This window comes from Anser brachyrhynchus, assembly GCF_964034855.1.
Source record: "Anser brachyrhynchus genome assembly, chromosome: 4".
In the NCBI taxonomy this organism is placed as follows: Eukaryota; Metazoa; Chordata; class Aves; order Anseriformes; family Anatidae; genus Anser; species Anser brachyrhynchus.
The window spans coordinates 49985399-50010017 of NC_137698.1; the positions used below are offsets into that span (position 1 = coordinate 49985399).

The 24619-nt window shown below is 39.4% G+C and overlaps 1 protein-coding gene across 8 annotated transcripts in view; it reads right to left on the bottom strand.

The window, feature by feature from the left end:
* Positions 1 to 6919: 6919 nt before the first annotated feature.
* Positions 6920 to 24619, bottom strand: part of TRMT9B (tRNA methyltransferase 9B (putative)) — a 117270-nt gene continuing 99570 nt past the window's right edge. For all 8 annotated transcript variants that reach the window (XM_080591602.1, XM_080591600.1, XM_080591598.1 and 5 more), the window contains 3 exons: positions 18524 to 18678; positions 15193 to 15366; positions 6920 to 11855 (listed from right to left, as the gene is read on the bottom strand). In XM_080591602.1, coding sequence (XP_080447728.1) covers positions 10819 to 11855; positions 15193 to 15366; positions 18524 to 18677 — 1365 coding nt within the window. In that variant the 5' untranslated portion in view covers position 18678 and the 3' untranslated portion in view covers positions 6920 to 10818. The remainder of the gene's footprint in view (positions 11856 to 15192; positions 15367 to 18523; positions 18679 to 24619) is intronic.

Sequence of the window (24619 nt, forward strand, 5' to 3'; positions counted from 1 at the left end):
CAGGCACTTTGATTAAGGACTGAGCCTGGTATGACACCACAGCACAACCCATCCTTGTACTGAGCGCGCAGACCAGTAACACATAGCTCTGAGAGCCCCTAAAGTGCTAACCAATAAACATAAATTTATTCTCAAAACTGTCGGTCTTCTGGAGTTGTTTTTTCTACTAAACTGGAATTATTGATTCCTTTATTAATGTTTTATACATAAACATTTAAGAAATGAAAGGTATTTTTTGCCTAAATTTTTATTTTTAATGACCTTAGAGAAGTTAATTGTACGGTATAATTTACTCCAACTAATGATAAGAATGTGAAGACAATTTTGCCTTGTTGTTAGGATTTGTACATGCTTTAGACTCTTGTCTCAGTGGTCGCCTAATGTTCAGCATCTGTGAAGGGATTTTGCAACGCAAAACAAATGCCAAACATAGCTTAGCTGACTGCAGAGTTCCCACAGCCTGATGTAGGTACCATCACCCATATGTGCTTGTGACTAATAGATTTGATTGGTGCAATGCTGTGCTTCGCAGGCCTTGCTGAGAAATCACTTTACAAGGTCCAGCTGGAGGAGAATTAAACAGTAGGGATTCTCTTGCAGACAAAATCTCTAAATATAATTCCATGGCACTGAGAGGCTTTGGTTTGAGCTTCCTTAGAACAGCACGTCCATTCTTCTAGCACCTCTGCCCACAATTTCTGATGTCATCTAAACTGTCAGATTCTGACCCAGAAAGTCCCTGTTCCTGTGAGCTGGTCCCTCTGTCTCAGCCAATGTGTGCATTTAGGGGTGATCTTACAAGTCATTTTTGGAGAAGACTCGGTTTTACAGTAACTCATTGAGAATATAACTTGATACTACCAACAGTGTCATTCACACCCAAATCCCAAAGGTCTGAATATTAGGTTTGAAGCAATGATCTAGAGGAAACCAACATATAAAAAATACAACGATTGATCTGAATAGTCAGATCTTAATATATAACTAGGGCCTGAGACCTGATTTATAAGCCAAGCCTGCTAAAGGCGGTGCTACCCAAAAGGTAATTTTCCTACCAAAAAATCCCAGACTAATTTCCCCATAAAAGCTTCTGCTCTCCAGCCACAGTGATGTAGATCTTACTTCTAGTTTTACCTATCAAAATAGTTAAATAATCACATTACATTATAGAATCAGTCTTCACATTCTCATTCTGGTTTTCCAAGTACAATTTTAATAAATTCAAAGAGCTGTATTGAGTCACATATTAAAAAAATTAATAGTTGCTTAAAAGAGCATTAAACGCTTCTGAGTATTTATGTTCCTACAAGGAAAAGAAAGGACTTCAGATCACAGCTGTAGATCCTGTGTTTGCATTCTGTCTTTCATAATACTTAGCTACTTTCAAGTTGGCCTCTAACTGGATATGGGAAAGTCATCTTTTTCTGCATGGTTTTGAGTTTTTTTTCAGTTTGGCTCATTTACGACCTCTGATTTTCCTCTGTCCCTAGTTTTGGTCTCTGGGAACAGCAGAAACCACAAAATGTTTTTGATTATCCACTTAATCCCCTCAGGCGGTGTAGTGTCGTTAGTCTAGACTTTAGTGAAACTACATTTATTTGTTGAGCTTTTAGTTCTCAATTAAAAAATAAAAAATAAAAAAATCTTGAGAAACTTCCTGTGGTTCCTTGTACAGACTCTTGGCCAGGTCATACAAGAAAAACACTGCCTTATGTTTCATATTCATACTTTTATTCCTCTCCCTTAATACTTTTCAAAAACTAGTTCTATTTCATTTTTGTTGGTTTTTTTTTTTCTCATTTGTGACATTCTCCAGCACGCTTAGGAATATTCCTCTCTCTTGCTTTGCCATCTTCTCTATTCCATTTCTGAATCCTTCCGATTTACTCATTCAGACCTTTGCACTTGTTCTGAAGGGAAGCTGGCACACAAACACAGGAGACTGCTATGATGTTGTTAGCAATGACCTTGGCCTCAGCAGAAAAATGTTACGGCATACATTCTCTGTGCACACCCAGCCAATGCAGGGAAGGCCAGCTTTGGTATATGCAAACTGATGGGAGCAAACCAGCTGCCACTTACTCCAGACTGTGTGCTGGTATTTCACTGCATGTTACCTTTCTCTACCACTTGTATTTCGGAAAAAAAAAAAAAAAAAACAGGTCTGTAGAGATGAGAGGTTGCAGCAATGATTTTCATACTGTGAATGCAAGCTAACCAACGTGCTCTTTGGTGAACTCTCATCTCGGAGGAGCACAGACTATTGAATATCCCTTGGCAAGGATGTGTTTCAGTTATGGACCATGCCAATTCGTTCCTCAGGAAATGAGAAGGGGACCGTGAGTGTTTCACAGCTGAGCCATTCACCAAGAGTGACATCTCTCTAGCTGTGCCTGGTGGGTTGAGGCTAACAGATGCCATTGTTTTCTTGTTTGTTTATTTGTTTTTCCACTCAGGTTGGAAAGAAGTCTTAAGTATCCTGGACTGGTGGACAGCCCAGCTCAAGCACACCGGGGCTCCCAGGCAGGGGCACCACCAGACTCTTTGCATCTGTCCCAGAGCTCCTGAAATGTCCCCCCGTCAGCTATCTGCATAGTGTTTGGGAAGGTGCATGCCTCTCCCCCTTGCTTGACCCTCCTGCCATCCCATGATTTCATGTAGGCATCCTGTAGCCTGTTCTACATAGGCAACAACCCAAGTGTGCAAAGACACAACCTCCCCATACAACTACTCCATCCAACAGCGGTCTGTAGTCATCTCTGAAATCTTCACATTTATTATCAAGTGGCTATCCATGCACATGGCTTTTTCTTTATTTCAAACTTCGTTGTAGGAATGTGAAAGCAGTTTATATAACCACTGTATTAAATCTGTTTTTGGTATTTATCCACTTAAATGTGTTTTTTGATGGTCTGTCTCCAGTGAGCTCTCATTTATGCTTCTTTACTCTCAATAAGCCAGAGCCTAATATGTTACCACAGAGACATGATCCGGCACAGACTGAAGTGCTCATGTGAGTAACCTGCTCAGAGACACTAATGGTTTGTTTAATATTTCATAGATATGTCAATTATAAATTCAGCTCATATTTGGAAGGCTTCTCTGCACAGCACTAAATCACTTCATGTTTCCTGTAAACTCTTTGTCTGAACTGAAAGGCAAAGGTGAATCTGAGGACATGCAAGGTTACATACAGACATTTCCCTACACTGGCCAAAAAAAAAAAAAAGTTTTTTTGTTTTCTGTTATAATGTGGTTCTCCTAGGACCCTCTCCTTCCTTCCTGCTACCCCATCCAAACAAGACCTGGCTGGTAGTTCATTCACACCCATGCCTTCGTCCTTTCTTCCTTATAATCAAATGAGTTTGCCCTTCAAAAGTTGCACCAAGCACTAGTTTCCATTGCATTGTAAAGTAGGTAAAACGTATTTTTTTTTCCCTGCATGTATTAAAACAGAAAAAAGGTTGTATCAAAATATTACATAAACATGTATTTTTGAATAAAACAGTTAAATAAATAAACAATAAAACATAATAGCAGTTTCTTATTTAAAACCGTTAGGAGTTCAAATAACCTTTAAAGTGTTACAATGGCCAATGGTGGCACAATCTTCTTAAAACAGACAGGGCCGGATCCCAGGAGGCTGTGAGCATTCTTGATCATTATTAATACCGATGGGAGCCGCTACTGCTCACTATAGGCAATGCCCTCATCAGGCTATGCCACTGACTAAAGCATCCATTTAGAGCAGCCTGGAGATGCTGGGTGACCTGCTCTCTATCAATGCTCTCACCGTCTTACCTCTGGCATTCTCTTGTGTATGCTGGAAAGTGGCTTTGGCCAGTGATCCACAAAACTGTCTGTTTCCCCTCATTTTGAGCAGAGATTTAACCCGGTATTGAAAGGCTGTGCTTTCTCTGCAACAAAGCACTTCTGTCCAGGTGGTTAATTCCTCCTGTCAAAGGAAACACTATTTTGCCCTCCAGATTGTTCATAATTAAATGTCAGTCTATGGTAAGGAAACGAAGTAGTGATGGGTCAATTTGTTCTCAGTAATTCTGACACGTAGCACACAGTCTCTTATATAAAGACGCAGAAAGAGACACAGAAAAGAACACCCAAAAGACTCCCCCGGATGACTCTTATTTTTATCTTGTGGAAGAGGAAACACCAGTTTTCAATCTGACTGTGCACACAGACGTCTTTGTTAGCACACTGATATGGTAGAGATATTTTCAGCTAGATCATCTGCTTGTTTATGTCCCCCTTCTTTATCTCTTTTACTCATGAAAACTTCAAAATGCCCGAGGGTCATAGAGCACTCTGATATTCCAGGGAAATGAATTTTAGATGCCGTACAAAGAGTAGAAAGCAGTTTATATTCTGCAGGAGTCAACCTACCTTGTCACAACAGAAGAGGGCAACCTTATACCATCTCACAGCTCCCACGGTCGGGGTCCCATCCACACACCCCTCCTCAAAGCAGAGTATTGCACCTGGTCAACAGTGACACATGGGGTGAAGAACTTAGATCCAAGAATCTTTTCAAAGCTAGGAGCACCACTCATAATATCCATATTTTCTTTCCTTCTCCCACATTTCCGCTTCAGTTAGGACATGATCACAACTGCTGAAGCTCCTCCTGCTCATTTTTTGGTTTATAGAATCATAAAATTATAGCATGGTTTGGGGTGGAAGGGGCCTTAAAGATCATCTAGTTCCAATGCCCCTGCCATGTTTTGTTTGTTTGCTTGTTTAAACAGATTATTTGGATTCTGTTTAAGAGAACTTTTCTCTGAAGGAGTGGCTTTGGGAGAAGCAGCAGGTGCAGGTGCTGCAGGCTTGTCTAGAATCAACACTGAAGATGCAGGCATAACCTAAAGAGCTCAGAAGGTACCCAAGCAAAGACAATCATGGATAAACTACAGCTGACAAAAGAAAAGGGGGAAGAGGGAATTATGTGTAGATGATACCATCATTTGTTGCACTATTGGAGATGTAAATTGTCCTTAATCCTGTAAATTAGTCCCTGTTAATAAGGTTTGCTATAGCACTTTGAGGCATTAAGGAGTCATCTTCTCATTTTTGTCTTCCACTGTCAGAGGCATAAGTATGAGAGCACCCTAAAAGTGTCATCATAAATGGAGATTTAAGGGTAAAAATGAAACATACATATTTGTGGTATCCTGAGGTGCTACTGCTGTGTTTTTTGTTTGTCTCTCTCTGAATAGAAAAGACGCAGGCTGAACTGGAGAGTCTTTGAAGGGAATGCTCAGAACAAAGAAAGTAAGTGAAATTAGAGATAGAAAGAAATAGAAATGAAATAAACAGGGATAGTGGAGCCCTTGATTACTAGTTTAGCAAAGGGGAACTGTGCAATCACATGCATGTGAATGCAGAATGCTAAGTATATTTACTACCATAGTAGCAAACGGAGAATCTAGGGATTCACTCGTGGCAGATTTGGAAAATTATCTAACTATCCAAGATGCCTGGAGCAGTCAGTCTTCTACAGCACACACATACCTGTTTTGTTAAGGGGGAGTCTCAGAGCAATCCTTTCTTTACTTGGGATAATATGCTTCAGTTACTGTACAGGTAATAACAGCAAGAGGCTGGTATCCCTCAACAACTGAAATTATGTCCCTTTTTGTGCCTTAATGCTTTTTTAATCTGTCTTTATATTTATTTCTAAAAGAAAAGCTCGTACCAGTGCAAATATATTGGTAGAAGAGAAAAATAAATGCAACCCCATGTTGTGGGGTATAGTTTACTCTAGGTCATAGTGAATGAACTGAAACAAAGCATGCTGCAATGTAGATAAAAAGGTAGGGAAAATTGTTATCCCTAACAATCTTCCTCTGCAAATGCCTAGCCTTGACAGTGCACAAGTACTGAACTCAAAGTGGTGGGAAAAAGGTGCATTGGTGCATTGCTTCTTCTGCATGTGCTCTTGAGTAAAGACAGCAGGAAGATATCAACCAGACCCTCTGAAATGTAAGATCAATCAAAACAGCGACCTCTGCTTACCCGAGGAATACCTAGCAGTGCTGATTGTGCCTTCTCTGCTGTGACTGCTCTCACCTTTGCCATTCCCCTTCATTTCTCTGTCTACTTCCTATCTTTGCTTTTTTCTCCTTAGCCCTTCTCAACACTGCATCAGATTTCACTCATTCTTTCTTCAAAGACACCACTCTGTATCCCACTAAAACTATATTTGTTACCATCCCATTGCCCAGTCTGTGCTCACACGACTTTCCCACAAGCTAAGCACGGTTAGGCTACATGCTCTGTACTGCTAGGCGTGTATGACTGCTTACCTGGATAGTGCTTAATTACTAGTAAGTCCTTAGTCACTAGAATGACAAACATATCGGTACAATAAGTGATCACTGCAATTGTAAAAGCACAATTGATGATCACAGTACCTGTAAAACCACTTTTAACTCAGTATAGCTGTAACCTCACCAGGAAATTGCATAATTTTGATTATATTATTTTTCTATTCTGATTTAAATTGGGGTAAAAAGACTGCAAACAATCCCAAAGAAATACTTCAGCGTTATCTTATGCCCCAGAGCACAGTCCTGGAGTACAGTAAATAGTTCGGAAGGGCAGGAAGTGCAGCTCTGTAGCAGATAACCCTGCCGGACCATCAGGTACACCCTTTTCTATCATCAGCATGACGCATAGTACTGAAGTGGCTGAAAATCACATTTCATCACCTTTATTTACCTAGTTCAAATGAGCACATTTACGGCTAGGCTGCCTATGAACATCTAAAGCAAAGGCAGAGTCCCTAGCTTCATAGCAAATCCCATTGTGCCCCATGTGGTCTACCTGTTACTGAGCAAATGGCACTGACAGAGTCTGCTCAAATTTAACATTCATCAAGAACTTTCCCAGACACAGAGTTTCCAGTGGCTAATATATTTATTAACTAATCTTAAAGCACAGAAGTTCTGTAGGAAATAATATTTTAACCAAGTAGGATTTATTTTCTGTCAAATAATAGATAATAGGTTCCATGTACGGACAAAGAGCTGATTACAGAGCAGTATCTATGCATGATTTTGACAAGGAGGTCAGAAGATAAAATCACGGGTAGCTGCCAGCATTAATATACTTCAAGAATAAGAAATGCTGATCTCACAAAATAGATATACGACTGCATATATTTAACACTGACATACTTCATTTTCCCGGAATACTAAAACAGCCACAAATCCTGTCAAAGTGCTGAGCAAGAAAATGGCTAGACCACTAGGTTCAACACAATGTCGATACTAATACAGCCCAATGGTGACACGAATGCATCTTGACGGAGACACAACTCGGGAGAGGCCCAGGGTCAGAGCCATTATTCCTATTCAGAATCCACCCAGGTGGTTCACTACAACTGTTCTGCTGGTGTAACATACACAGCTCTTCACTGGGTATGATTTTAAAGTGTGCACATAAGTAACTTGTATACCGATATGTACCAGAAAAAAAATCTGCTAGAATATTTACAGCTTTCATACCTCACCTGTGCTTTACGAGTTCCTACACCACAAGCTGGGAAGAAAGTAAATCAGTTGCCATTAGGAGGAAAAAAAAAGCATCTGCACTTCTAATATAAATATTTTATGTATTAAAAAAAAAAAAGTGAAATGTCATTTATCAAAAGTTGCAATTGTATTAGTCCTTCAGAAATAGCTCTGTTCAACTGCACCCTTTTGATTGCAATTGCGCATTTGGATTACAGTGCATAAGAGTTAACATAGTAGCAGCTTTTGTTCAGCCAGTTCAGACTGATGGCAATATTGGTAAATTAAATTGTAAAAAAAAACAAAACACAGGGCATCTCTTCTCATGTAATCGAGACATCTCCGTGTGCCACTTAAGGGCAGATGAGCAGCTTAGGAGCAATCCTAGCCCACTAAAGTCAGTATCGGGCTTGATATTGCCATAAACAGGGTGAGAATTTTGACTATAAGTCAGACAAGAAATACAAGAATACGTTTGCCCGTTACCTTACAGCAGTAAGATCCTGTAGTTTGGGCACCGCTGAGCACGTAGGGACAGCTGGATTTTATTTATATATTCATTCATTTGTTATGGACTTTTCAATTGCATACACACCTCTCTGAAGACATTAAGGATGTATGCAAGCTATTGAAGATTGGCATTGCATGGATTCTTCTGGGAATTACATTTTGCTTAAGATGGGTCTCATCAAAAGGGAAACCCATCAGAAGAGACAGTCACCATGCTCTGAGTGATGTACTCTGGTTTCTTATGAGATGATGAAGCTGTTACAGAGCTAGGTGGCTTCTGTGGGTAGATGGGAGACTGAACATGTGAATAAAGGCCTGACATGCTTGCTGGGCAGACCTGAGGTTCATGACCTCAGCTGCCTGTTCCCTATCTTCAAAAACTGTGTTACTTGGTGACTATATATTCTCAGAGGAAAACGGGAAATTTACAAATAGAGCAGAACAGAACGGTTCAGTTAGAAGGACTTAGAAAGATCACCCAGTCCAACAGCAAAAAGAAAAAGAAAGCAGTTTACACCCACCCCACCCAGGAATTTATGACAACACAGTCCAAACTTTCATGTAATATGATTTGGTGACATCAGCTCAGAACAGGAGAAGTGGAAATATAGAAACAAATAACTGTGAAAACTATCCCCAGTCAAGAATCTCAAACCAAACTATGCAGGGAAAGTCTACAAACACAAAAGCACTTTAAAGTACCTTAGTGGCTTTGAGGTGACAGGTCTTATTCATACAGCTGATACAGCATGAAGTTTTTAGTAGAGCCTGAAACACAGAGTCAGCCTTTTACAGGGACAGAACGTCTCTGTTATAAAGAGAATGGAAGCCTTTTTTTCCTTAATTTACCCCAAATTTTATCAGCCTGCTTATTTACACACTCAATACTATACAGGTAGAATGTAGATGTACAGATAACAAAATTTAATGTTGGTTCTCCCAGTTAAATAAACCTGTCAGTTTAGATTAATAATTTTCAATAGAAATTTTCATATATGCTTGGAATGGAGATTCTGCATGTTGGAGTTTAAGAACAAACTTTCAGAATTGGATGCAGGATGATCAGCAACTACCTCCTTCCTACATATGGCCCAGATTCCAGGGGTGCTGAATATCCCCTACCACATCTAATCTGGAGGCAACTGAGTTTGCTTCTAAATCCTCAATCTCCTCCAAAAATATCCAGCAAATGAGGTAAACCTCACTGTTCAGACATGAGGACGTTGCAGATGAGGTGTGGAGCTGAGCACAACCCATACTGACTCTGCAATATGCCTGCATGGGCATTTTCACACTGTGCTTCTAAAACGGGAGCTTGAAGATGCAGCAGGACCAGCCCCTGAGCTGTGCACAGGGAGCAGCTGGACCCAGTGATGTAGGGAATATTGCCACTGCTCTGAAGTAAGGCTCAGACACAGTGGAATAATATTTCAGAAGTGTCCAATACACAGTTCTTTGACCACATTTTTGTGGTCAAAAGACAGTGGGGAATGCAAGGATTTGCCCCTGGCACTTGGTAGAGACCTGGGAAGGATAAAGCACAAGGATCCCAAGCTATGAGGAAGACAAAAATGATTGTTCTACAGGCAACAATCCAGTAAATAAATCTATAATACATTACCATGCAGTAATTACTCCTCGGCAGCTACATCTAAAAATAGTCAGTATCATTAGGATTTTCTACTGAAAAAAAAAAATCCATCTACCAATATCCATCCAATCCAAAATTCCATCCAAAACCCATCTACTTACACAACATAGCCTGGAAATGTTATATTTTAGATACAAACTTGACTTGTATCCTCTTCCTATCTACATTATTTGACATGCCATTGAGTATGTATTCTCATGTCAGTGAATGAGCAGAGCAAATATGACAGTTGACCAGATGTGCACTGGGATTTTATTAATCTTATCAAGTACTATTTATCTTAGCTACCCAGGCTTATCAAAAAGATATATGTATCTCAAATATTTGATATTTTGTAACCTTTACATAATACTGCTACTCTCACTAATCCCTCTGACTCCTATATATAAATAACCAGCAAAGACCTGCAGCAAAGGAAATTAAGATAAAGTATTTGTGAGACCTAACGTGCAAAACTTAACCTGCATCTGATACACAAATTAAATTGTTTTCAAAACAAAAGTCCAAATTATTGTTCAAAATCCATTCTGTCATCTGCTCCAAAATACAAACCACAAATAAGAGAACATGCAATAAGAGCTTATTTGTACATGGCTTTTGCCCATTAACAACTCTACTCCAAACTAAGTAGCACTGGGACTATGTTTGCTCCCAGTTATGCAGCATGCATTCAAGCAGTATACAGTCAAGTGTGTTTTAAAATGTGCCTATGTCTCTATTTATAGGACTTTAAGAACAGGGAGTAATGTGACATGTTTTAAGCATTCCAAGAACAAAGCATAAATGTCCTACGAAGAGGCTATTTCTCATAAAAGATGCCCTGGTCCTTTCCTTGTCTTATAAAAAGTTTTATTTTTCAATATAAAAGTATATTTAAAAACACAATTATTTGCTAAAAGCAATATAAAACTCTCCATTTTTAACTTCATAAAAGTTTAACAAAACATAAATATCATTTGCCACTTACATTCCTATATACAAGCCTTGCATCAGATAGTTACATAGATAGGAAACGGATGGCACGTGACTACAAGGGATTCAAATTCCACATCAAATTGCACAATCACAGGAACACAAGGAGCAGCTTAAAATCCTCAGTCATTGAATTCTGTTTTGTTCTGTTTATAGTTATTTTCCTCTTTTCTCTGCAATAATGCACCAGTTTCCATGGTCATAGCAGGAAGAAAGTATCAGAAGCTCAGGCACATTCTCTTCTATCAGAGAGCACAGCTCCCCTTCCCGGAAAACATGATAATAACGCATGAAGGCTTTTGTATCCAATGCGTCAACAGTTTGGTCCCCAACAGATACTGCAGAATCCAAAGCAGAATCAGTGGAATCAGTTGTTGAAGTTCTTTTGAAAAACTTGCTGGTGGTAGACTTAACAGTATCATCTTTATTACAAATGCAGCTGAAGTCCCTGTCTTCCACTGAACCATTTATAAAAGCAGCTTCTTCACTCTTGCTTTGAGCTACGCTTTGGTGTCCTCCATTTAAACTCAAATCCTTCAGTGCATCTGTGGCTGGTGACCATGGTGGCTTTTTGATAGGCGAGCTTTCTACAAACACATCATCATCATCTAAACTTTGTTCTTTCAACAGTGCCCCATGGTGACCTAAGTCCAAACTGCAGTGCCGTGAATGCTGAATGGGCATGGTACTGTTTGTCCATTCTCCTTCATTCTTTGGAGGCTTCAGTTTTTCAGTTTGCTTCCTCATGGCTGATTCATCAAGAGATCTGGAGAAAAACCATGACCGGAAAGATCTTCCTAGAGCACTGTAAAATCTATTTTCTTCTTCCGAAATTTTCATGCAGCAGGCTCTGGATAAGCAATGGTCCGTATTTTGGGAATGTTTTGAATTAGTTTCTGGCTGCAGAGTTGTTTGGTAGCTGCAATCAGAGATGACTAGCTCTGCATGGTGTATATCTTGGCTTTTCACAGCATGCACAAACTCACCCTTATCTCCAGATTGATTTGATTCTGAAAAATGCCGTGAGCACAAGGCCTTGTTCCAGGGAACAAATACGTCTTGTTTCTCAAAGCGACGATTCTTTTGTTCCATAGCCCAAACATAAACCATCATCTGGCCTCCAGACATCAATACCCTTGCCATTTCCTTTATTGCTTTGATTCTTCTTTGTTTAGTTGAGAAATGATGGATCACTATGAAAAAGGAAAGGCATCATGTATTGAATATTAGTATGGGAATAGCATTTTCTTCTTCAACCTGCTCTATGTGTTTAACCACTTTAGTAGTCATATCACGATTCTCACACACTGAAGTCAGCAACAATGCAGAATTTATCGGTACCACAGTGCAAGTTTACCCCAGAATGTTCTCTTTTACATTTACATTCAATGGATAAAAACAGGCAAATCCCAAAGGAGGAAATTCATCTCATCACAAGGTACGGATTTGAGAAAGTCAGGCACATAAACTGGAGGTTACTGGTTTTCTGCATAACCCATAAAAGAAAATAATAACTAGCTCTCAGTCAGTTTTCAAAAGAACTAGTGAGAAAAATTAGACAGAAATATTTTCCAGTGTATTAATTCTCTAGAAAGGTGTTGCCTTTATAGAATGTTTACTGTGGAGGAAAAAAATGAGAAGAAAGTGACTTGGCCTACATTTTCATATCTGAGAATCATGATTTGCATTTTTTCTTTACGTTATGTTATGGTATTAAAAAAAAAAAGTCAGTCAAAATAAAACCATTGATCACTATAGTTGAATTTTCTTTCCAAGATAATTTCCACATTTTTAAATTTCACTGTGATGTGGAATGAAGCTATGTTTCAAGATTTCCAGTCTATTTACAGATTCCTACTCACCTGAAGGAAACAATTTTAAAAACCAAAGAATAGCTAAGTCAGCTGCTTTCTCTCTGAACTCTGAAAAATGTTAACTTGGACTGAGATTGGTCATGTCAGTCATGTTGGTCTCTCTATCATCAGTACTAAATTTGATTTGAATCAATGATGGACTGATTCCATAATTTGATCCAGATGGACTTGAAACCAGCCCATTCTACACACAGAACATTCCATGTAACCAAATAGCAACATATAATAATCGTATATGTTGTTAGCTGAAGACTTCTCAATTTATTAAGAAAAATAATTATTTTTATATGTGCTGCTTGACAGCAGCCAATTCTACTTGTTGAAAGATTGTTATTTCAACATAGCAGTTATGAAAGACTGTCCAGCAAGCCTTGACTTTATTCTAAACAATGATAAGTTACCAAGGGGAAAAAAATGTAGTGTTTTTACCACAGGACAGGAAAAAAGTTTCTTGGCAATTGATATTAACTAGGTCCTCAGAAGCATCTGAGAACACAAGACAGAAAACTCTGGGAAGAGTTTCCCTGTCTGTATGGTCAATGTTTCTTTCCAGCTCCTCCTAATTCTTGTCAATATTTTCTTGAACTTTGGAAAAAACAACCAACCAACAAACCAAAATAAACCCACCACAAAACAAAACAAAAACTATTTCCATTTCTTAAACAAGATGGGGCGAAAGGAACAGATATTTTCTCTCATAATGGAGGCAGGCTGTATGACACCACTGAACCTCCTGTAAACTGGTGTCAAAACTGACAGCATAAGCATGTGAGCTTAGTTCACCAGAAAGAAGTGCTAACCAACCAAGAAAATCTGTACAAACTCTAAACAATTCAATGGGTGAAATATTCTTCATGGTTAAAATTACTTAGTCATTCTGGTGTTTCTACAGAAATATAAATCCTATAAACAGGAATATACCAGCAAAGCCAAGAAGAGCATTTGATTCTGCACACAAATATTTGCCATGCTCTGGAATGGAATGAAAACCACTTCATTTAGAATTAGATGGAGACAGACATACCACGTCTCTGTTCAAGAGGGATTAAAATCCACTATTGTTAAATGTACAAAAATACCAGCCAAACTTTTGATCTTATCATAGAATGGCTTGGGTTGGAAGGGACCTTAAAGATCATCCAGTTCCAACCCCCCTGCCATGGGAAGGGATGCCACCCACTAGATCAAGTTGCCCAGGGCCTCATCTAACCTGGCCTTGAACACTGCCAGGGATGGGGCATCCACAGCTTCCCTTGGCAACATGTGCCAGTTCCTCATCACCCTCTGAGTGAAGAATTATTTGACCGAGCAAAAAGTTGCTTTCCATCTTTTTTATAAGTCCCCTTTAAGTACCGAAAAGCTGCAAGCTGAAATTACATCTCCCCAGAGCCTTCTCTTCTCCAGGCTGAACATCCCCACCTCTCCCAGCCTTTCTTCATAGTAGAGGTGCTCCAGCCCTCTGATCATCCTTGTAGCTCTCCTCTGGACCCGCTCTAACAGATCCACATCTTTCTTTTGCTGGGAGCCCCAGAGCTGAATGGAGGACACCAGGTGGGGCCTCAGAAGGGCAGAACAGAGGGGGACATCACCTCCCTCGACCTGCTGGCCACTCCTCTGTTGATGCAGCCCAGGATGCAGTTGGCCTTCTAGACTGCAAGTGTGCACTGCTGGCTCGTGTCAGGCCTTTTATTTAATTTAAATATTAGATAGGTAGGCTATCCTTGAAAGTCAGCTGATCTAATAGAACTGAAATTATGCTACAGGACCTAATATATGGATAGAGTTCACTGGTTAACTAGTTAATACGAAAGCAATTTTATATAAATACCACTTGCATATTACCCACCCTTTTCTCCCTTTAAAATTTTGTTCACCAGTGAAAAAAAGATTTTAAGATACATTTTGGTCATAGATTGAGTAGTTCGTTGATTGCTACCAGTAATAATTTTCATGTTTTATATTTTTGCTGATACAGTCAAACAGTCTGAAAGGAGTTTAAGATAAGAACTGAAATTAAAATGTAGACCGTAACTGAGTAGTCTAACTATTCTTCTTCATCTATTCTTTTCCAGTTTTTACTTCTCAAATTATGAGCAATTTTTTTCAACAAGATAGGTCAGAGGAGTCAAGATGCTGAGATTCTTCACTCAGAAAACAGGCACTTGAACACTTCTAAATTCTTATTGCATGTCTAGTCTAAGAGAAATTTGTGTTCTTAATACATAATAGTTGACATAAGTTTTGAGCTCTTCTGTAGAGAAAGCAAGTTTTCTCCCTTTCAATGCTTTTGCTGGTCAAAACAGATCCTAAGGAGGAACCCAAAGTTTATCTTGACCATGCAATGTGTTTAAACTACCAGCAGCCATGTTTATACTAGTTGTTACTTGTTTAAAATGCATACTGGAAGGAAATCTTTTATCCACAGGGTGCACAAGACCACATATAAACAAACAAATGATCCACATACTTCCCTGGTCAACAGCATATCTGTGCAATGGACCTATTTTTTTTTTAATTTTACTACATTCGTTTCAGCAATATGTGCTGCGTTTCTCAGATAATTATTTCAAAACAAATTTAATTGAAATGAAGATCCATGGAAAAAAAAAACCAATTTGGATATGCTGTGGGACAGAATGTAGGTTTGTTGTCTTACCTCCAATGGAAATGACTGCATTGAAGCACTGGTCCCTAAAGGGAAGGTTAAGGTTGTCACATACCAGAACTTCATCGCCTCTCTTCCTTGCAATTTCTACCAACGGTCCACAGTAATCACAGCCAAGAGTATACACCTGACTGTTGACACTGAGATACTTTCCGGTTCCACAACCTAAAGAAAAGAATATTCTTTACTAGATTAGAAGTCGTATGTTCTGTACACTAGCTATTCCTCTCAAAGTACTGAAAACAATGGGAAATGGTTCAGGGGGTGGGTTGTCTTTCCTAGTTCTAAGACTTCCTGGAAAACAAAATGTGTGTTTGCTCCTACTAGCCTAACTCCTGCAGGACTCATTTGGACTGTTATTATATGTTCACACTATTAGGAACGTAACAGTACCAATATCACCAGTAAAAATACTCATTGCACAGCCCTGTGCAACACCAGGTTATGTTCTTTGGGGAAGAAGGGTAAGTGCAGGTGGGAGGAGGAAGGAGTGGTCCTCTGTAGCCATTATTGCACATCTCAGAGCAATGCACAGTATCAAGCAGCATACCGAGCCTTTATATAGCCTGGTAACCTGTTTCAAACAATGAGTAAAAATGGGTACCTGATAAAGAGTAAGGATGGGGTAAGTCTGATGACCCTTTTCCTCAATACTCTTCCAGCTTCCAACTACTTTCTGCTCAGAGGATTTCCTGAAGATAGGGTGCTTTGTCTTTTTAGTGACTTACAATAGATCTCTCTTTCAAGTTCCTCCCCAGTCTCTGCTAAATCCCACACAGTACCTCTCCAGAACGTCCCCACTTCCAGGGAGAAATACTAGAGAAGAGGATGCATTGGCCCAGACCCAGATCTTCACTCTGAAGCCATCGTAAGCCATGTTAACCACCCCACCAAGATCTACAGCCAGCAAGGTCTCTGTGACTGCATAGCAGAGGAAAGGATCTCTCTCCAAGAAATCCCAAACCACAGCTGTCACTGACACAAGGCAGGGAGGAAAATTTTAACTTGAGATACAGATTTGAAAATAACTGATTCATAAAATTCCTGCCATGTTGCAGGCACTTTCTCTTTCTATCTTTGTTCTGACACATTGTAACACATGTAAATGTAATGAACAGTCACAGAATGTATTCTACCTAAAAGTATGTCTACTAAGGGCCTGTGCTATACTAAATTGAAATCTTTCAGAGTGTTCTTCAATACTGTATGCATAACAGGCACTTTTCAAAATTAGATTAGGAAACATTCACTGCAGTTATGGGTCAGTAGTGAAGAATAATTTCTGAAAGTTGACAGCCAAGCAACTGGGTAGCAGCTTGGCAAAGAGAGCCATCTCAGTATTGGTAATTCAATTTAAAGGCCTGGAGTTATCTTTAGAAACATCACTGCTTCTTGCAGCGCTGCTGCTGTTGTTGATGTTAATGTGCACCATTATCTAGAGAGACAGCACAGGAACTGCTGGAGAACAGCACAACACTTCCATGCTGAAAAAAGAGCATCTTTCTAAAGCAAAACTCAAGCATTACCCTTTGAAATGACACTTAAGAGAAATGGAAAAGATGAATATTATTAATACAGATCAAGGAATATATGCAATAAAACATGAAGCTCTTCATGTTGGGTAGAAAGTGTAAGCTTTAAAATTAGGATAAAGTATTATCGGTTACTGTGTTCGTAGAAGGAACACATTTAGTCAAATGTATATTAATTTAGAAGATTCAGTTGCTTAATACATGTTTTTTGGTGGAGTGCTTTGTAATCACAGTGAGTTTTCTGAAGTACATGGTCTTCTCTGGAATGAAGCCAAATAATGATAACACTCTTGGTACTCTAAAAATCTACATTTGCAGGAGATTCACTTTTAAATGAGTCATCAGGAGGGTGGATTCCTTCATGAAGCTGTTAACAACCGCCACACCATTGCCATTTATTCTCATGAATGAACAATAATAAGACAATTAGACAAAATGCTATTTTCTTCTGCTACTATTATCATGCTTCATGCAAAGCTAGCAAACAAAAATATTTTAATAAAAGGTGGTATTAAACAGAAAAAGAGATTATCAATTGAACATCTCATTTTGAAAAATATGGTGCCACTAGGCAACCCTCCCACCAAAATGCCTACTGAAAATAAACACTGCGGTCAGATTCCTGTAGGTCTTATTAAACCCCATAAAAGGAGGTACTTCATGTGCCTTGATGGGAATATTTTTATTGGCAACTGTAAGCATTTACCTTCTGTCCAGATGCATCACGTGTGTTTAAATTATTTCATCTGAAACAGTAATGGAGTGATCTTTCAGCAACCACTGTGATATCTGCTTTTAAAGCCTCAAAGAACTTCAGAAAAGCTTCAGATGACTTTTATTGAGGTGACAAAAAATGTTGGCTGAGAAATACCATGTTAAGATGACTATTGAATGAGTAGATGCCACAGGATATTTCCTGGGATTATTTGTGAAAATGGTGCAGAAATATAAAAGATGCATATCCAAAATAATAGGAGTCCAGTGTTTTTCTGAGAACTACTTGACAACAGCAAAACTGTATATTATCTTTTGATTTTGGTCTATAAGATCTTCAGAGATGCTTTTCTCTGATAGGATAAGGCAGGAACATAATTTATTTTGTACATCTGTACACCATGCTGTGTAAACACATTTTACTAGTCTAAACAGTGGGGAAAATGCAATGATGCAAAGGAGCACCCAGTTTGCAATGATGCACTGCTTAGGGCTGAATGCATAATACAAACACAAAGCAAACACACCAGGACCTGGAAACCCCTACAATGCCTGCAAGTGCAACAGAAAATCAAGGTATAAATTGAACATGCAGAGAAGACAAGGCCATAGCAGAAAAATGAGGTTTTGGTGTCCAAACCTCACTTAGGATAATGGGGAGATTCTCATATAACATATATGTATATATATATATGTAATTTTTTAACACCCAATATGTCAGAATATTTCTCTGAAGTTAAAGCCTTAATAGTAAGAGTTTTAGAACAAATGAAAAGCAACAAATTGTGCAGACCAGCAGTACTGAGAGATCTAAAGAAATTGAAATATAAAATAACTGAGCTATTAACAGCATTCTTTTCAAAAAAGTGCACCAGGGGAATGACAGACCACTGCCCAATACACTGTCAAAGAAATAAAATAAATTACATATGACATCTAATACTGTTTAAAAACAGTTTTCAAACAATCTCTAAACAAATTTAGAAGATTTTTTGCTCTAGAGGATACATATGATTAATGTATAAACTAATAAGGTTTATAGACAATATTTCATGCTACCACAGGGAGAGGCTTACCTATGTCAGCAATGAGACTGCCAGGCTTTTGCTCCAACAGAAAGTTTCTAACACGAGGCCATGCTTTGCTCTGCAGATCGTTAAAGTAGGCAGCTGTATTTTCATACACCCTGTGCACATGCTGCTTTTCTAGCTGGGTAGCCTCATGTTCCATCCTGAAAACATAATGAAGAAAGATTATATATAGCCAAACAGAAACTGTTGTAGACTACATTTTATAGACATGCATAATTCATGACCTTGTAAGCTTACTTTTATAAAATCATTACACCCATCTAATAGGCATCATATTTATAAAATGCTTTTTAATCAAAGAATCTGTTTTTATTTCATGAAAGTCAAAAAAAAAATTGTATGTATCTCCTGTCTTGAAGAGCATTACATGACTGCATGTACTATTCAGTAACATGCATATTCCTACGGAATTTCACCAGCATAGTAAGAGCTTATCTGGTGCAAGAAAGAGCATGAATGCATCAGGAAAAGAGAATGATTAAGAAAAGGAAGTTAAGAATAGAATTTTCAGTTATGGCTAAGGTGAATAGGTAGACAAAATAGTATTATGTTATTTGAAATAAAGCCTGTACCCTGAAACCAAAGTCCCTACATCAAGACTAAATTATTTTTGGTTTATCTACCCTCTAGATGTAATGAGGTGGTTGCATTTTTCAATAACAACAACAAAAAATAAATAAAAATAAAGATCAGGATTTCACCATCTTCATTTCATTCTAAACACCTGTCCAACAAACACAATCTTTTTAATTTATAAAATGGGAATTAGTCCCAATGGTCCATTCTGGCTGTAGCATCTTTGAATATCTCTCTTCAAAGCATTTATATTCAACCTTTTCATAATCCCTACTTTCATTTTTTTTTTCTGGCACAATTCAGTCTTCTTTTATGAATAATTAGTTCAGCTTTTACTAGCTCAATATATATGTGTATATATATGTGTGCGTGTGTATGAAATTCATTAACAGAATAGTAAATTCCCACTGACATTATCAGCGTCATCCTGAGGGGTGGAAACCTCTGACAGCCTGAACAAGAGAAGTAGATATTATTGAAATATAGACTCGAAATGATATCACATGCCATAAATTACTCAATCAGAGCTTTTCTCAGAATGCCATTTCAAGTTATGTTGTCAAATAGCACGGGTTATTTGCAGTAGTTTCAGGTAACTATTTCTTAGAGTCTAAAACCCAGTTTTTTTTTCTTATTTGACCCTTAAAACAGATTGGGTGTTTCATGCCTGCAGCTATATTTCTTCTCTACCTCAAAACATACTCTATTTGTTGCCCAGAAATTCTCTATTTGCAAGTAGAAATTCCAAAGACTAAAAATGATTTGTTTTCCTTTGTCATCCAGTATGCTCCTTGCTCTATTTTATATTTCACAACTGATTACTATGTGGTTTAGTGTTTCCAAGTGTTTTTATCCTTCCACTTGAAATTGTTTGTTTAGACTTTGCAGTTAAAAAACAAAAACAAAAACAACAACAAAAACAAAGTGATGGAGAATGTTTTCAGCCATTCATACTGAATTCCAAATGCTACAGAAATTTCAGTTTATGCCAGCTACAGAAGTAGCTGTCTGAACTGCAGCTTAATTTAGATATGTTACATACACACAAAAGCCAATTTGGACTTGACAGAAAATGGTAAGTTTCCCATTGATACAATATTGTATTACGCTTTTCCTAAAATGTCTTTATTAAATTCCAATGTAGTCTGAACTTTTGCTTTGTTTTCTACTGAATCACAAACCCATTAAGTTTTTGCCTTTAACTTTCTCATTCACTGGGATTGGTACTGAGTCTCCTGCTATATACTGGACAGGTGAGAGATCCACAACACTGCATTAGAGGTTATTATTTTTAGCTACACAATCACTATTAAGACAACATTATCAAGAAATTGATATATTGACATTATCAAAAATAACGTTATCAAGATAACATTACCAAGAAACATTATCAAGATAATAATCTAGTTATAATCTTAGGGTAATAGTAGTATACAAAACCGAACATTATTTCATTTTTCATTTACCCTTTTATTACAATTTCCATTCCCCATGAGAATGTGTATTTTGCAAGTAATTAAGTCACATGATAAAATTAGACTTGCCAGTTTGACTTTCCAGTCAAAAACCATAACATTGACATGACTTACTTTGCAGCACAGCAGGGAAAGGGCCTAGCAATAAACCTCTTCATTTTAATGTTTACAGAAGGCAAGAAATCTGTGGAGTCTGACTTGGCCTGCAGTTGTACAAGTTTCACACAAGCCTGATGTCACTGAAAACATCAGAAACTTAGAACTGAACAGAAACTTTGTAAGCCAAACAAAATACCTCTATTTTTCAACCGCAGTTATAACTCTTTTGCCTTAAAAAATATCAGACAGAATCTCTGTTGCACATAAGTTGTAGAAAATATTCAGTTCATCCAAATTCTGGATTGTGACTTCCAGGATAATGGGAAAGTCTGTTTTGCAAAGGAGGTAAGGAAAATGTAAGATGCCCAGAAATCCCACTGCTTCAGCATCTGCTCCAGTTCTTGCTTACGTTACCTGGAAGCTGTCCAATTAGCTAGAGAAGAGAAGAAGAGCAGAAGAAGGTAATTATGGGCATACTTTCCCCATGCTCAGTTCTCTCTCCCTCTCTTTCTGTGTGTGTGTGTGTGGTAGCTTATGCTCCCATCCAAGGGCTCAGAGCAGTGAGCGCACCATGAATTGGCAGCCTGCTGTTCAGTGACTGCACCAAGTCTTGACAAGTCCCTAAAATGGGGAAGCAGCTTAAGAAACATAAGACTCCTGCAAACAAGCTGTTTGGATAACAAGTGAAGAGCAGGATTCCCTTCCCTCTTAATGCTTCCTGGTTCACCTATGTTAGTTCATGAGACAACAAAAAGCCTTTGTTGTGGATGATCTATGAAGTGAGATAATGGGATGAAAGTTGTAGTGTTATTATTGCTGATCTTACAGGGAAATGGATCACCACTCCATCACATGAAACTGTGGCGTATTAACAATAATGTTTGAAAGTAAATAGGTTACAGTCCATTGACTCTTGGAGCAAACCATCACTGTTTTGCTTTCTCATTAAAAAAAAAAAAAAGCAAAATAAAAAATAAAGAATTACAGCTTCCCAGGAGGTAAAATGAATTCATGTTAGTATCATCATGTTAGTACTCAGCAAGTTTGCTGATGACACCAAGCTGTGTGGTGCAGTTGACACGCAGGAGGGAAGGGATGCCATCCAGGGGGACCTGAACAGGCTGGAGATGTGGGCCTGTGCGAACCTCATGAGGTTCATCAAGGCCAAGTGCCAGGTCCTGCACTTGGGCCAGGGCAATCCCAAGCACAAATACAGGCTGGGAGGAGAATGGATTGAGAGCAACCGTGAGGAGAAAGACCTGCGGGTGCTGGTTGATGAGAAGCTCAAAATGAGCCGGCCATGTGTGCTTGCGGCCCAGAAAGCCAGCTGTATCCTGGGCTGCATCAAAAGAAGCGTGGCCAGTAGGGCGAGGGAGGGGATTGTCCCTCTCTACTCTGCTCTTGTGAGGCCCCTCCTGCAGTGATGCATTCAGTTCTGGGGCTCCCAGCACAAGAAGGGTGTGGACCTGTTGGGTGCAAGTCCAGAAGAGGGCCATGAAGATGATGAAAGGGCTAGAGCACCTCTCCTATAAAGTCAGGCTGAGGGGCTTGGGGTTGTTCAGACTGGAAAAGAGAAGGCTCCGGGGAGACCTTATAGCAGCCTTCCAGTACTTAAAGGGGGCCTACAGGAAAGCTGAAGGACTTTTTACAAGGCCAAGTAGTGACAGGGCAAGGGGTAATGGCTTTAAACTAAAAGAGGGTAAGTTTACATCAGATATAAGGAAGAAATTCTTCACTCAGAGGGTGGTGAGGCACTGGCACAGGTTGCCCAGAGAAGCTGTGGATGCTCCATTCCTGGAAGTGCTCAAGGCCAGGTTGGATGGGGCTTTGAGCAACCTGGTCTAGGGGAAGATATCCCTGCCCATGGCAGGGGGGTGGAATTAGATTGTCTTTAAGGTCCCTTCCAACCCAGAGCATTCTATGATTCTATGATTCTATTACCATATATTTTTATAGCTACACATCTCACTAAAAGTTCCCTGAGTCCAAGGGAATCTAATTTAATCTTTTGCCATTAACATTTTGAAACCTTTTAGATAATTAACTTTCAAGGGTACTGCTTTTAAAAAAAAAAAAGAGTTGCTTGGACTTTTCCTGTTGCGGCTGAAGTAAGAAATGCATTTAACTGTGTGACCTTGAAATGACAACAGCCAAAAATTAATAATCCTAGTTTCCAAAATGTTAAAAAGTCAGGATTCTCACCCTGTACACCCATCCCTCACCCCTCCATGCCATATTTTTTTGCCAGTTTTGGACATGATTTGGCCGACTGCACTAAATACCTTTGCCTAAAGAGGTCAAAACAGTTGCTGGCTACCAGATTCAAGGGGTGCCCTAATGCTGAAAAGCAGGAGATAGTGTTCAGTCCAAAAACTCCGCCTCTACCACAGCCTACCCTAAGTTTTCTATACCTTACTTTCTTCTGAATCCCTTGTAGCCCTCCTCATCCACTTCAAGTTCCACTTAAACCAAAGATTTTCACATCTTCCTCCGTGTACCTTAGCACATACCATGTCACCACCACTATTTTAGTTTGATTCATAATACTGTGAAGTCTTGAACTGGCTAAGCTCAGTTCCTCCTGCGACTGCCTCTACTGCCAGGCCAGTTACAATACCCAGAACATGTTCCAAACTTTTTGTCAATAGCCTCTTGGAAGCACCCTGTGATTTTCACAGTAGTCATCAAACCCTGCATCACTTCTATTTCTCTTCAAATCAATTGCCCTTGATTAATTTGAGCCATTGGCTTTCCTTTTCTCTTCTCTCTTGCAACTGCCTGTTTTCGCTAACCCTTTGATGAGCAGCAGGAACTTACTCAACTCAGCTTGAGAGTCAGATAGGCAAGATTTCAGTCTCTTAATGAGGGCTCCTCTTAGTTAAATTCTTCACATGCCAACAGGAATTCTCAATCCCATTTTGAATTAGAAGACTTCCTACTTCAAAGATCTATGAAATTCAGCACAGTTGTGTCTCTTCATGTTGCTACAGCAACATAAATCTTGGTTACACATGCATCTTCAGCTATGGATGTAATAATCTAATCACTGGTCTTAAATTGAACAGTATAACCGCAAGGGCCAGGTCTATGTCCCACAATACCCTGCTCTCCAGCTATAACAACAGCAGCTATAGAAACATAGAATCATAAAATATCATGAGGTGGAAGGGACCAACAAGGACCATTGAGTCCAACTCCTGGTTCTACACAGGACCACACAAAAATCAGACCATGTGTCTGACAGCACTGCCCAAATGCTTCTTGAACTCCAGCAGGCTCAGTGTCATGACCACTGCCCTGGGGAGCCTGTCCCAGTGCCCGACCACCCTCTGGGTGCAGAACCTTTCCCTAACCCCCAGCCTGACCCTCCCCTGTCCCAGCCCCATGCCGTTCCCTCGGGTCCTGTCGCTGTCCCCAGAGAGCAGAGCTCAGCGCCTGCCCCTCCGCTCCCCTCGTGAGGCCGCCATGAGGCCTCCCCTCAGCCTCCTCTGCTCAGGGCTGAACAAACCAAGGGACCTCAGCCGCTCCTCATACTTCTTGCCCTCTAGACCCTTCAGCATCTTTGTAGTCCTCCTTTGGACACTCTCTAATGGTTTTATATCCTCATACTGTGGCACCCCAAACTGCACACAGTGCTCAAGGAGAGGCCACACCAGCACAGAGCAGAGCAGGACAATCCCTTCCCTTTCCTGACTGCCAGTGCTGGGCCTGATGCACCCCAGGGTCGGTTGGCCCTCCTGGATGCCGGGACACACTGCTGGCTCGTGTTCAACTGCTGTTGACAAAAACCCTCAGACCCCTTTCCAAAACCAGTATAGCCAATACTAACAGCTAGGTAAAAAGTGAGGTAGTCCTATTGCTTTCTCTACCTTCACCTATGGAATGGGGATAACATACAGTGAGCAATGTAAAGTCTATACAGTGAGCAATA